The sequence below is a fragment of the Styela clava genome, chromosome 1, assembly GCF_964204865.1.
Source record: "Styela clava chromosome 1, kaStyClav1.hap1.2, whole genome shotgun sequence".
Lineage (NCBI taxonomy): Eukaryota > Metazoa > Chordata > Ascidiacea > Stolidobranchia > Styelidae > Styela > Styela clava.
In genome coordinates, this window is record NC_135250.1 from 9193359 (window position 1) to 9206817 (window position 13459).

The 13459-nt window shown below is 32.6% G+C and overlaps 2 protein-coding genes across 2 annotated transcripts; one reads left to right on the forward strand and one right to left on the reverse strand.

Moving 5' to 3' along the window:
• Nucleotides 1-4219: 4219 nt before the first annotated feature.
• On the reverse strand, nucleotides 4220-6190 carry LOC120348653 (uncharacterized). Its single transcript, XM_039418841.2, has 5 exons — nucleotides 5960-6190; nucleotides 5559-5689; nucleotides 5087-5157; nucleotides 4642-4722; nucleotides 4220-4430 (listed from the first exon to the last, which is right to left on the reverse strand). Exons 1-5 carry the CDS (start codon nucleotides 6101-6103, stop codon nucleotides 4285-4287), a joined length of 573 nt encoding a protein of 190 aa, XP_039274775.2. The 5' UTR covers nucleotides 6104-6190; the 3' UTR covers nucleotides 4220-4284.
• A 4094-nt stretch (nucleotides 6191-10284) lies between these two features.
• LOC120337390 (uncharacterized) lies at nucleotides 10285-11830 on the forward strand. Its single transcript, XM_039405155.2, has 5 exons — nucleotides 10285-10409; nucleotides 10622-10735; nucleotides 10886-10960; nucleotides 11334-11375; nucleotides 11682-11830. Exons 2-5 carry the CDS (start codon nucleotides 10678-10680, stop codon nucleotides 11828-11830), a joined length of 324 nt encoding a protein of 107 aa, XP_039261089.2. The 5' UTR covers nucleotides 10285-10409; nucleotides 10622-10677.
• The last annotated feature ends 1629 nt before the right edge of the window (nucleotides 11831-13459 follow it).

Below are 13459 nucleotides of genomic sequence, written 5' to 3' on the forward strand. Positions count from 1 at the left end.
TAATATTGATGCGTATTATTTTCTACATTCTAAAAACAAGTAAATTTAATGTACTTTAATGTACAATCAAAATATTTCTACTCCTAATGTGGGATATTTTAGAGAATCGCATATGAATACGCCGAAACGCCGTTTTATACATTTTTTGCTAATTATCGACATTGTTTGCTTTATATCTTTCTAACGAATATGGATGCACATTGTTTTCTACATTCTAAAAACAAGTCAATTTAATTTACTTTAATCTACAATAAAAATATTCCTACTCCTAATGTGGGATATTTTAGAGAATCGCAGATGAATATCGTCGAAATGCCCTTTTATACGTTTTTTGCTAAGTTTCGAGATTGTTCGCTTTATATCTTTTGAACTAATATGGATGCGTATTATTTTCTAAATTCTAAAGACAAGTAAATTTATTCTACTTTAATGTACAATAAAAATATTTCTACTCCTAATGTGGGATATTTTAGAGAATCGCAGATGAATACGTCGAAACGCCTTTTATACGTTTTTCGCTACTTATCGAGATTATTTGCTTTATATCTTTTGAACTAATATGGATGCGCCTGGTTTTCTACATTCTAAAAACAAGTCAATTTAATTTACTTTTATCTACAATAAAAATATTCCTACTCCTAATGTCGGATATTTTAGAGAATCGCCGATGAATATCGTCGAAATGCCCTTTTATGCGTTTTTTGCTAAGTTTCGAGATTGTTTGCTTTATATCTTTTGAACTAATATGGATGCGTATTATTTTATACATTTTAAAAACAAGAACAAGTACATTTAATGTACAATAAAAATATTTCTACTCCTAATGTGGGACATTTTAGAGAATTGCAATTTAATAGAATAGAAACGCCCTTCTTTACGTTTTTCGCTAATTATCGACATTGTTTGCTCTATATCTTTTGAACTAATATGGATGCGTATTATTTTCTAAATTCTAAAGACAAGTAAATTTAATATACTTTAATGTACAATAAAAATATTTCTACTCCTAATGTGGGATATTTTAGAGAATCGCAGATGAATATCGTCGAAATGCCCTTTTATACGTTTTTCGCTAAGTATCGAGATTGTTTGCTTTATATCTTTTGAACTAATATTGATGCGTATTATTTTCTACATTCTAAAAACAAGTAAATTTAATGTACTTTAATGTACAATCAAAATATTTCTACTCCTAATGTGGGACATTTTAGAGAATTGCAATTTAATAGAATAGAAACGCCCTTCTTTACGTTTTTCGCTAATTATCGACATTGTTTGCTCTATATCTTTTGAACTAATGTGGATGCGTATTATTTTCTACATTCTAAAGACAAGTAAATTTAATATACTTTAATGTACAATAAAAATATTTCTACTCCTAATGTGGGATATTTTAGAGAATCGCAGATGAATACGTCGAAACGCCTTTTATACGTTTTTCGCTACTTATCGAGATTATTTGCTTTATATCTTTTGAACTAATATGGATGCGCCTGGTTTTCTACATTCTAAAAACAAGTCAATTTAATTTACTTTTATCTACAATAAAAATATTCCTACTCCTAATGTCGGATATTTTAGAGAATCGCCGATGAATATCGTCGAAATGCCCTTTTATACGTTTTTTGCTAAGTTTCGAGATTGTTTGCTTTATATCTTTTGAACTAATATGGATGCGTATTATTTTATACATTTTAAAAACAAGAACAAGTACATTTAATGTACAATAAAAATATTTCTACTCCTAATGTGGGACATTTTAGAGAATTGCAATTTAATAGAATAGAAACGCCCTTCTTTACGTTTTTCGCTAATTATCGACATTGTTTGCTCTATATCTTTTGAACTAATATGGATGCGTATTATTTTCTAAATTCTAAAGACAAGTAAATTTAATATACTTTAATGTACAATAAAAATATTTCTACTCCTAATGTGGGATATTTTAGAGAATCGCAGATGAATATCGTCGAAATGCCCTTTTATACGTTTTTCGCTAAGTATCGAGATTGTTTGCTTTATATCTTTTGAACTAATATTGATGCGTATTATTTTCTACATTCTAAAAACAAGTAAATTTAATGTACTTTAATGTACAATCAAAATATTTCTACTCCTAATGTGGGATATTTTAGAGAATCGCATATGAATACGCCGAAACGCCGTTTTATACATTTTTTGCTAATTATCGACATTGTTTGCTTTATATCTTTCGAACGAATATGGATGCACATTGTTTTCTACATTCTAAAAACAAGTCAATTTAATTTACTTTAATCTACAATAAAAATATTCCTACTCCTAATGTGGGATATTTTAGAGAATCGCAGATGAATATCGTCGAAATGCCCTTTTATACGTTTTTTGCTAAGTTTCGAGATTGTTCGCTTTATATCTTTTGAACTAATATGGATGCGTATTATTTTCTAAATTCTAAAGACAAGTAAATTTATTCTACTTTAATGTACAATAAAAATATTTCTACTCCTAATGTGGGATATTTTAGAGAATCGCAGATTAATACGTCGAAACGCCCTTTTATCTTTTGAACTAATGTGGATGCGTATTATTTTTTAAATTCTAAAGACAAGTAAATTTAATATACTTTAATGTACAATAAAAATATTTCTACTCCTAATAAGAGATCTTTTAGAAAATCGAAATTGAATTTCTTGAATACACTCTGATTCTCAGCAATGTATATTTCTATATGTCGCGGTAATGGCACTTTAATGTCAGATTTTTGAAGTGAACACTGCTGGGATTTGTGGGTAAAATATTTCGCCGCAATTTCGCTAGGATCACGATGGCCATTCATTAGCTCCCCACGCTTCATCCATAGCTATCAGAGCTTACCTATAGTTAAAGATGCTTAAGTTGGATTTAGGAGTAAGTAAACTGGTAACTAAACTCCAGTAAACTAAATTCCAGACACGAACTGGAACATATATACCGTAATATTCGAAAAACCGAAAAATAACGCCGAATATTCTAATAATTCAGACGCCGCGCACCTATGTCCATATAATATATTGTCCATATAATAGATATTATGTTTTGCTCGTTGGAGAAATAGAGAATTTTTAATTTTCCTTGAAGATGACAAACTACCGGTATAACAAAGTAAATATTTTGAGGACTCCGTTCACGTCACATTGTCTGGTCAATGATCACAAGACCTTTGCGTGAAGTGAGTGGTCTTTCAGTATGACTGCGTTTCGCGTACTATCGCGTTTTTTAATGCGCAAATATTCATTACTAAAAATGTTAGCGGAATAAGCGTATTTCATACGCGTCTTTCATTAATTAGTATCGTAATACCGGTATCAGTTATTCTAAATAAAAACGTGTTATTTATAAGTAAAAGGTTATCGGCCTTCATATTTTGTAAATCAAAATCCGTAAATCTCTACTTTGTAATTTTATTTTTGATAAATGAAAATAAATGATATTCCCCCAAAATAGGCCCTAGTGTTATTCTTCGAAATATAATTGAAATAACACCCTGTCTTAATTTTGGAGAAACACGGTAGTAATGGTACCATTGTAAGTGTAACCAATCTAAATACTGAGAGCTGAACCCATAATGCAGCAGAAATTGTGAATCTGCGTTGTTTTTGTAAAGAAATTCAGTTCGGCGAATTGATCTACAAGGATACACAGACTTACATCGAATGCAACAACTACATTTTATGGCGCAGTTTGTTTTGAAGGGACAAAGGAAGGAAAAACGTCATTTCGAATCAATTCCTTCAAGTCTGGAAGGTTAATTTTAGGCCATAGGATGCAACAGCAGGGCTAGATTCCCTGGATTCACCTGTAGGTAAGCAATGAGACAATGTAGTCCGAAGCCTGGGTTCTCAAAATCCACAGGGGTCTTGACATTCAGTTTTAAACTATAATTCGTTTTTAAATTTTAAGGCGTGTTTCGAAATTTATAAGGTTTTAAATGGTTTGAAAGTGACATTTCATTTTTAGTCTGATCCATTATTCTTGTTTAAAATATCCCACTTGAAGGTTTCAAAAATGAAATACATTCGAATAAAAGATTTTATCTAATATCAAAACCATTTCAAAATTGGAGTACCCCCTTGAATTAATTAAGCCGTTTTTATCCTAATAATGCCGAGAAAAAATAAGGAAACCAAACTCCACTCAAATAACCTACTGTTTCTCCAACAAGTTCACCAGAAATGTCTGCTTAAATGAGTTTATTAGTGTTGAGCATTGTAATATTTACTGAATAACTTAACAAAAGCAACAACGTTCATTAGATATGTTTCATCAAATATCACTTATTTCAAAACATCCATTCTTCAGTGTCATGATCGGAGAGCTCAGTCCAACGCTTCTCAACATTGTGGAAATTCTATCTAGATATCCGATATTTATATCGTGCGGATCCCGGCTCTTTACGAAAGCATGCCATCCTTAAACACAAAAAAGATTCGATTTAAAATCGACTTAGAACACATCCTAGCGTGATATTGGTATAATAACTTGAATTGCTGTAAATCACGCATTTGAAGTTTGATTTTCGATAAGAAATAGGAGTGGAGAGTATTTTTATTTTTCAGTTATTGCATAAATGACAGCTTCCAGTTTCTAGTCATGTACAGTAATTTTCATGAAAAATGTTACCTTCATTGTAGCATTCAACTAAAATCAAAATTTCATCGTCCGTTAGTAAAATAGTTTCCAGACCAGATGTATCTTTGATTACTGAAATCAAAAAGAATCAAAGTTTGCTCTCGTGACTCTAATTGGCTCTACTTCGGTTGCACATAAGCTATAAGATTAAATAGGCATTCAGTAAACACCCTATTCAAATGATTTTTAATTTTTCACATATTCTGCTTTACCCAATGAAAATTGAATCCGCAATATAAATGTGCTTTACAAATTGGGACGTCATGCCAAAAATTAAAAATTTCATGATCAGATATACCAATTTTTTTAGTCGCCCATATAAAACTTTGATATTGCTCTCAAAAATGTGATAAGGGAATAATGTTTAATGATACAAAATAGTGTTAATTAAGAGAGAATTTCTGGCATAAAAAATGCATAGAAGGAATGAACTTACAGTCGTTTTCGGTATAAACTCCAGGACGCTTCTCTTTGTATTGCAGAACAAATGTCTGCTCATGCGATACACTGATACATATGAATAAATATATATATATAAATCTCATGTGATATGTTAGCTCAAATTTGATATACATTCGAAATAATAAATTCCTATACGAATAAACTAAACGAGAGACCGTTTACGCTAATAAAGTATTTCAAAGATGTTTCTTTCGAATGATAAATGAAAATACACAAATTTTTGCACAATTTGGCATTCTGGCTTATAAAGTAGAATACACTCTTATACTGAGTTTGAATATTTGATGAAAAACTTAAATTTTATACATCATATTTGTTAAATTGTTTATGTTGATGATCGCCCTTAATGGAAATAATTCAAGCGGAAATTTTTATTATCGTACAGTATATAGTACGGGTACGGCCATTCTAGATTTTATACCAATTGTTACAAATTTCTTTATTACCTGGTGATATTACTTTTATGAATTTTCACTGTGAATCCCATTTCGTTCGGACTGGGATCTTCGTATGTCCAGCATGTGACAGGCTTCAAGGAAGTCGGAATATCAATCACATCCTTCCATATTCCTTGAAGCTGAATGAAAGTTGAAAATTATTCTTTGAATAAATAAGCAATGCAATTATCAATGCGCTCATAAAAAAATGTATTTTTTTTTGTTTTATCGGATTAGATCCGCAAGTTTACATAAGGTGAAATTATGGATGTCTTCGTTTCGTTTTTGTTTCTTTGCGTTTCTTTATCTAAATTCATTACCACGTTTCCTTATGACTCGATGTGTTATGCATTAGGTATTTACATTATTATCTCAGCAAATTTTCGACCAAGCTTTATTAGATTGTTAACCTTATCCCAGTTAATTTCCTCACTCGACTGTCCTCGGGGACAAAGGATTTCTTTCTCAGAAGAAGACACTTGTATCAATATTAGTAAATGTAAAATAACCCGATGCCTTTTCATTATAGGAGCAACCTTGCTGAACCAACGCATTTTGCCAAATCTAGATCGCAAATCTGTCGTCCAAATACCAATTTTATACAGATATGAAGCAATCGTTAAATAAAATGTGTCTGGCAGAGTAGCCTACGTCTGCTTCCGTCGCGTTGTTTTCTGTATTATTGATTTGCTATCACGAGACACAGTGTAGGCTATCACGAGACCTACCCTGAAAGTAGGACCTAGCCTGAATTTCGAAAAAAGGATTTTAATATAAGTCTTTCCCTTAAACTTAGACCTAGTGAATAGCGCGTAATTTATTTTTGACCTAGTCGATAGAAAGAAATCTCTCCTACATGTTTTAAATGATTGATAATTTATGTTTTGCAGCTATTATGAATAAAAACGTGTTATTTATAAGTAAATGGATATCGGTTTTCATATTCTGTATATTTGAAAATCTCGTAATTCTCTTCTTTGTTATTTTTTGTTTTTGATAAATGAAAATATAAGACATCCCCTGAAAATAAGCCCTAGCGTTATTTTTCGGGATAAAACTGAAATAAGACCCAGTCTGTAGAAGAACAGGGCAAAAATCCAAATTCTGTTTATTCCACAATACTAATATACAGATATTATTAGAGCATATCGGTAGGAAGATTCAAGAATTTGGAGTAGCATGTTTCCCCGGCTAGAAATATATCTCGTTAAAGTCATTCGTAGCTTTGTTTGAATTGGCAAAGAAGAACCCGGCATGAAACAAAAATTACTCTACCAAAGCGCGGACTGGAAGTGGGCATCTTGTGAAAAAGGAAGAAAGGGTATTTCGTCTGTAATCCTGTAAGCATATAAACTACCTTTGTATTAGAGCGGTTACTTCGACAGACATTCAACTCGGCAAATTAAAAACTTTTATGTGGTGTAACTTCCATTAGTGGTGGTAGCCTAAAAGTCTCGTTGCGAGCAGCGCATTAGGAGCAGCGCATTACGCACAGTGAGGCCGCATTAGGAGCAGCGCATTTGGCACAGTGAGGCCGCATTAGGAGCAGCGCATTTAGGCTACCAACCCCTCTCGTAACGTCTATACAAGGTTACAGCATATGTCTACAAATCCATAATATAGAGATGTTTGTTTTAATGAGACACATTTGAAGAGACTGGACGTGATTTCGAATTGATTCCAAGTCTCGAAGCATGCAGATAAATTTTAGGCCACAGTTCATAGTAGGAGTAAAATTCACAGTTCGTAAATTGAACGCTTAAGACATTTCGCTATGCCTATGGTCTGGATATGTTGTTCAGTTTTTTGTGTGCACACTTTTATAAACCTTATCCATAGTCGTAAGACTAACTGGAAGGTGCATTAAGTAAAACGACCTCTTTCTGTCGTCACCAGGCCAACCTTCCTTTAAGTCATGCAGATGAGTGTGTATCAGTAGAGTTTGCCGTATAATTATGAATTTATTCAAAAGTTTTTATAGTGTTGTCTCTTGCCTTTATTAATATAATATTAGAGATGGATCCGCTGTTGCATTTTCAAACTCTTGAAATTATTCGGAGTAGGGAGTCAGAATTTTAAAAGTTGGCTCTGCATTTTCACGAGACAAATATTAAGATGCATGCACAATGTCGTAGTTTTTGATCAATTTTGATTATCTCAGAATTGAACGAGATTCTCTTCAGTTCCGACTCCACTCAACAACCCTAGCTGCATAGAGAAAATTGTCAGAATAATCTCACGCCAACCAAATACCTGTAATTCTGCTAGCTAAATTGTACTGCTTCACTGGTTACAATTAAAACTTTGTGTTTCAGGTTGAATATGGTGATGAAGAGCATAGGGTAATAAGGCCTGTAGAAAATATTGCCTGGTGCAATATATATCATACTTCAACGTATTCCAGACAAAATAAAGCGAAAGTCACCTCTAATGAAGGCTAATCCTCCATGGCAGAGCTACTCAACTAGCGAACCGCGGTTCGAATCCGGACCTTTCGAGTATTGGATTCGGACCGCACCTAATTCTTTATTTTGGATCATTAGCCTCACTTTTTAAGTTTCTTTTAAAAAATGACTTTTACTAAAATTTCAAATATATATGCAAATAACTATAACATCATAATAAACAATCTTGATTTGCTAATAATCATTAGCCGGCCGAGGAAGTGCGCGTTTAAAAATGCCGAAATATAATTTTTGGAAATACCGGACCCAAATAATATTGAAGTTTTGTATGCGGATCCTCGTTAAAAATAATTGAGTAGCCCTGCCCAGTGGCACAACAAGACGAAAAATTATGTGTAGCCAATTGTTCAGATATATTGTGTTTGCTTCAGTAAAAAAAATACAAAGAGCTTGAATCAAAACAAAATCTCTGATTAAACACGGGCATTAATCAAAAAAATGTACTCTTGATGCTATTTCGCTCCGGCTAGCAGGGCTGTTGAGTTTTAACTGACTTGCAAATTTCACATCATATGTATGGTATTCGCGGGAACTTTTATGGGACCATGTGGCACAGTGGACTTAAAACTTGTGAACTTTTAGTCTACTTTCAGAACTCTTCAGCTCTGTCACGACCCTACTATGCCCTTGTTTACGAACCTTATGTCTGTGTTTCGGCTGAAATATATAATTTTTCTGTTTTAATATATATATATATATATATATATATATACTACAGACAGTGGTGGGAATCAGCCGGTTCTATAGAACCGTCTCGAGGAATTTTATGAGATCAGCGAACCGGTTAGCTTCTATGATTACCGTCAATGTTCTGTTTGTAACAGAACCGGCTGAAAAATTCGACTTTTGTGATGGAACCGGCTGACAAAAAATTTGAATCCCACCACTGAATACAGGGTGTTACTACAAGTTATGCAAAATTAAGGTTAAATTTTTCGTTATGGCAACGTTAAAAATGTAGTATTTCATCTTAACTTCTGTTAATTTTGCGTTACCTTTTTAACACCCTGTATTATGCAGACCCTTCATTCTATGCTGATATGCCCGGCCTAATTATTGAGTGGACATCCCATTTTTAATTTGCATTATGGGACCCCGGTCACACATCAGTTGACCTTTTCAGGTCATACTCATAGTTAGACTACTGTAGATTGCCCATTTACGTATGAGTTCGCAAACGACCTGGGCGTCTTACCAGTTGTAAGTAGTGATATTGTTCTTCGTAATGTTCAGAACGACGAAACAGAAAATAAAAATATTTAGTTCAAATCGGTATAATTACTCATTCTAACAATAACACATGTAACATTTCCGTGTAAGCTAACTAACATTATAGAGAAGTATTACTACTCATTAACTCGTTTGGGGTGAAAATCGGTTTGATATCAAATCTCTTTGGAAATAAAGATTTGCATGACGAAAGTAGTTTTGACGATTTTCAAATAGATATGATAAAATTAAATTTTTATATGTACGTATGATCAGTGTACAATTCAAATAATGACTTCTTTGTTTCATGCATGAGTGTAAGATAGTATGAGTTGAAAGTAAACTGTTTACGAATCAAGGAACGAATTTTACCCGTTTACATGAATATATATATACAATAATTTAGTGGGTAGTTGGCTAAATATCAGATTGTTGTTTATCAAATAAAACTTGGAAAGAGATGTAAACATTCTGACAAGAAAAACTCGCAAATGGTTGAGCCCTTCGTGGTTTGAGTAATTGGAAACCCCTAAAAATCTTTACTCGCAATATTTCTTTAGGTACTATTGGCAGGCTTGTCCATGGGACATAGTTTTCTGTCACATCTCATCCAATAGAAATTTAAGCCTGTCCCATCCCAAAGGATTTCCATTAGAAATAATTTTCTCATTTCCATGGACAAGCCTGACCATTAGTTTGCGAGTTATTTCAAATTTCAACAAGCTTTAATTATTTCAGCGAGTTTCTTACAGTCATGAACCAAGATATATAAACGAAGACCTATCGCCGTCCTTTTTTTATTTTTACTCTCTTGCTTCGTTTATCTTTAAAATTATGTTCAAAGTTTTGAAAAGCTACAACCATACTAGTTCGAATACACCCGATCTCGCCTGAACTCGGAAGTTAAGCAATGTCGGACTCAGCTAGCACCATGGTAAAGCATCGCTAGGTATATATATATATATATATATATATATAGACCACTGCAATGAAATGCAAAACGCCTAGTACAGCGGATCTCAAACTTTTTGTTCGTGCGGCGCCAAATTACCAGGGAAAAAAATTCACGGCGCACTTACACAAAATTATTATGCTTTTGAATAAAACCCTAATTTGAAATCGTTAATGTGTATTTTATGCCTATTAAAGCTCGGAAACATGTAGGCCTGAGGAATAAGGGCAAAAGGTAAACTCTTCTTCTTCTTCGTCGCTGCCTGATTTCTCGGATGTTTAACCAAAGCACTTTTTATTAGAAGGGAGCATATTGATAAGTGAAATAAAAATATGCGCCTGCCTGTATAATAGGAAAGCCAATTCGTATACATATTGTAATAAAAATAATATTGCACGAATAATGAATAGCATATTAATTACTGTTAATAATCACTTTCATTGCAGTGTCGGCTTTGTTTTGAGCTGGGCGTTAATTTCATAAGTTTGGTAATTTAAGAAAAATGAAAGTCTACATTTTTGTAACCCTTTGTATGTTCGTGATCAATTCAGTTAGAAGCGGTGAGTTATTTTTATATTTTTTTCTTCTTGGTATTTGTGTTCCTTCGTTTACTTTATTTATTTTATTGTTATGAACAGAGAAACATTTCGATCGTCGTAAAATTTGTCCTTTTTTAGTGTTAGTCTTTTTATTGATTAAGTTATATTCAGACGGTCACTGTTTTACAAAATGGACGAATGGACGCTGGGTTTCCGTTGGAGATTGTAACAATCCTAGTGCCGAAGGTAATTTTATCTTTTCAGTATTTCCAATCAGTTTGAGCGACGAAAAGATAATAAACCATTTTTTTTGAAATATGTATGTAGCCATAAATGTCTATATTAAATTTTCTTTGGTGGAAAACCGGAACGTATATTGTCTTCTCTACCGAAACACCAGAAGCGATAGATATTTTACATCAGCTTGTATAATTCAAATATATTCTTTTCGCAATTTTTTTTCTAATATTTTCACGTATTTCAAGTATTTAATTAATATCACAAGGTTGTGATTTTTTTGGTGAAGTTCAGCGTTTTTCCACTGTTGATAAGACATCAATTTTGTCCCGACAATACAAAATAAACACTTATCGATAATAACGCACGTTATTTTTTACAGATTTTCTTCAAAAAATGAGAAAAAATGTGGAAGCAAAAGAAGGTGAAATATTATCAGAGTCAAATAAATTCTTACCGTAAAAATGATGTGATTTAAAACACGTATCGAGTGGCATCGAGTTAATTTAAATGGAAGGCAGTATAAGTCTTGAAAGAATGATGCCATGAACCGTCAACGTCACGCATTCATCTACTTATAAACTTCTGTCAGAAATTTTCTTTTTCATTTCATTGTTAAGAATAATGGTATCACTACGGAGTTTGAATATCCTAACTTCCTTCAATTTAATCTAATTTAATAACGTACAAAATTATTTAAAAAATCAACATATTATATTATAAACATAAGAACTCAAGACCTGGCACAGAGCAAGTAACGGACTCTACTACGAACTATTCCACGATAAAGTCAACTACACAACTGCTAAGTCATACTGTCAGAAACGAGGGGGAGATCTGGCTTCTACTGGCATAAGAAATACTACAATCATAGGGTAAACAAAAATTTTGTAGAGCCAAAAGTTATTTGCAAATTCATTCATTAGTATGTACATTTTTTTGCTGAACTTATCTACAAAATAGGACATAATATTGACCGCTATGAGACATGTTTTATGTTCAGACTTGGTAACAAAATAATCCACTTTCTTCTGAATAAAAAAATTTAACATCCAACAAAGAAATTGATATGTTTGTATTTACGTCATGTAAGAAAAGTACATATTTTTTATTTATTTAAAAGTTCAAAAATTAAATAATTGTAATATAATTAATTTCTGAACTACAACAATTTTTTTTCTATTGCGGACTCATTTGGAATAGCGTGAATAATCCATTGTGGTCATTCTGCTCTGTGAAAATCGAAAATATTTTTTGTTGAAGTTGGTGAAAGTTGTATACTTCAATTAATATGTTCTAATTCACTGGTATTCATTGTAGCGAAATATTGCCCTTGCTTGAAACCGGCAAATACAACACATGGATTGGTTTGAGTAAAGTGGAAGGTAAATTCATCTGGGCTGATGGTGTGGTTTCAACACAAGATAATACTGACTGGTATTCAGGAGAGCCGAGCAATGGGGCCGGTAACATTCCAGAAAATTGCGTAAATTTTCGGATTGATTATTCTTGGAAGCTGAACGATGTCCCTTGCGATTTAAATATGAAATATGTATGTGAGGCAAGTTTTTAAAAATGTCTTCAATTGTGTTTCTTGTTCTTACTTTGTCATTGGTTAAAATACCACAAACATTATCATTTTAAAAAGCCACTAAAAATGTTATCCAAGGACTTGAGAACCGGAAAATAAACCTTGTGAATTGTGATCTATGAATTTATTTGTTGAAAATTTCAATTTTTTATATAAAAAGTATACATAGTAATAAAAAATATGAATAACTAAAAATTTGGTAACGTGCTTGATGTCTATATAATAATATTTTTTAGTTTTGTATCAAACGCATAAGTATCTAGATTATAATATTGTAAATTAAAAATGAATTCAACCATTTGTTGATCACGAGTGGATTTGAATATGGAATATGACTGATAAAATTGAAAGATATTTGAAGCATGACAGTGTGGATATTATGTCGTTACCTTCTATAAAAATGTATTTTTTCGGCGAACCGTTGGTTGTTTTCCTACTCCCACCATGGCAATATTGTATATTGAAGTTTCCGTCTTCGCTTTCACAACTTTTTGTGAGGAATCATGATATCAGAATGACGAGATAAGAATTTCAGACTTGTAGGAAAGAGGAAACTCGATAAAAACGCTTCAAATATACCGCAAGCAAAACCTCTTATTCAGTATCTTTGCTTAATTAACATTTTATGCTATTGTTTTTTCTTTCATTTGTTAACGGTGTGATTAATGGCTATAGTTCAAATTTCGATATTTGTAACAGAGCGGAATTTCGGGTACTCCCGTAGTATGTAAACTAAGATGGCGGACATCGGAACGGAGTATGTGTACCAGGTTAGGATTAGGCCATAATTTTAGGTACAAATACTACGGGAGTCACTTGGCTAGTCACCGAACTCGTAATACAACTAAAATAAGAAAAATTGGAATAAAATTAGTCAAACCTTTTTGACCGAAGGGGCCAATCACATCTGTATCACA

Excerpts from the sequence above, each read along its gene's own strand:
- LOC120348653 (XM_039418841.2), bottom strand. The coding sequence starts at position 6,103 with ATGCGTTGGTTCAGCAAGGTTGCTCCTATAATGAAAAGGCATCGGGTT. Across the intron at positions 4,723-5,086 it reads AGTTTATACCGAAAACGACT|TAATCAAAGATACATCTGGT; the intron begins GTAAGTTCATTC and ends TTTTGATTTCAG. Across the intron at positions 4,431-4,641 it reads AGTTGAATGCTACAATGAAG|GATGGCATGCTTTCGTAAAG; the intron begins GTAACATTTTTC and ends TTTGTGTTTAAG.
- LOC120337390 (XM_039405155.2), top strand. The coding sequence starts at position 10,678 with ATGAAAGTCTACATTTTTGTAACCCTTTGTATGTTCGTGATCAATTCA. Across the intron at positions 10,736-10,885 it reads GATCAATTCAGTTAGAAGCG|ACGGTCACTGTTTTACAAAA; the intron begins GTGAGTTATTTT and ends AGTTATATTCAG. Across the intron at positions 10,961-11,333 it reads TAACAATCCTAGTGCCGAAG|ATTTTCTTCAAAAAATGAGA; the intron begins GTAATTTTATCT and ends TATTTTTTACAG.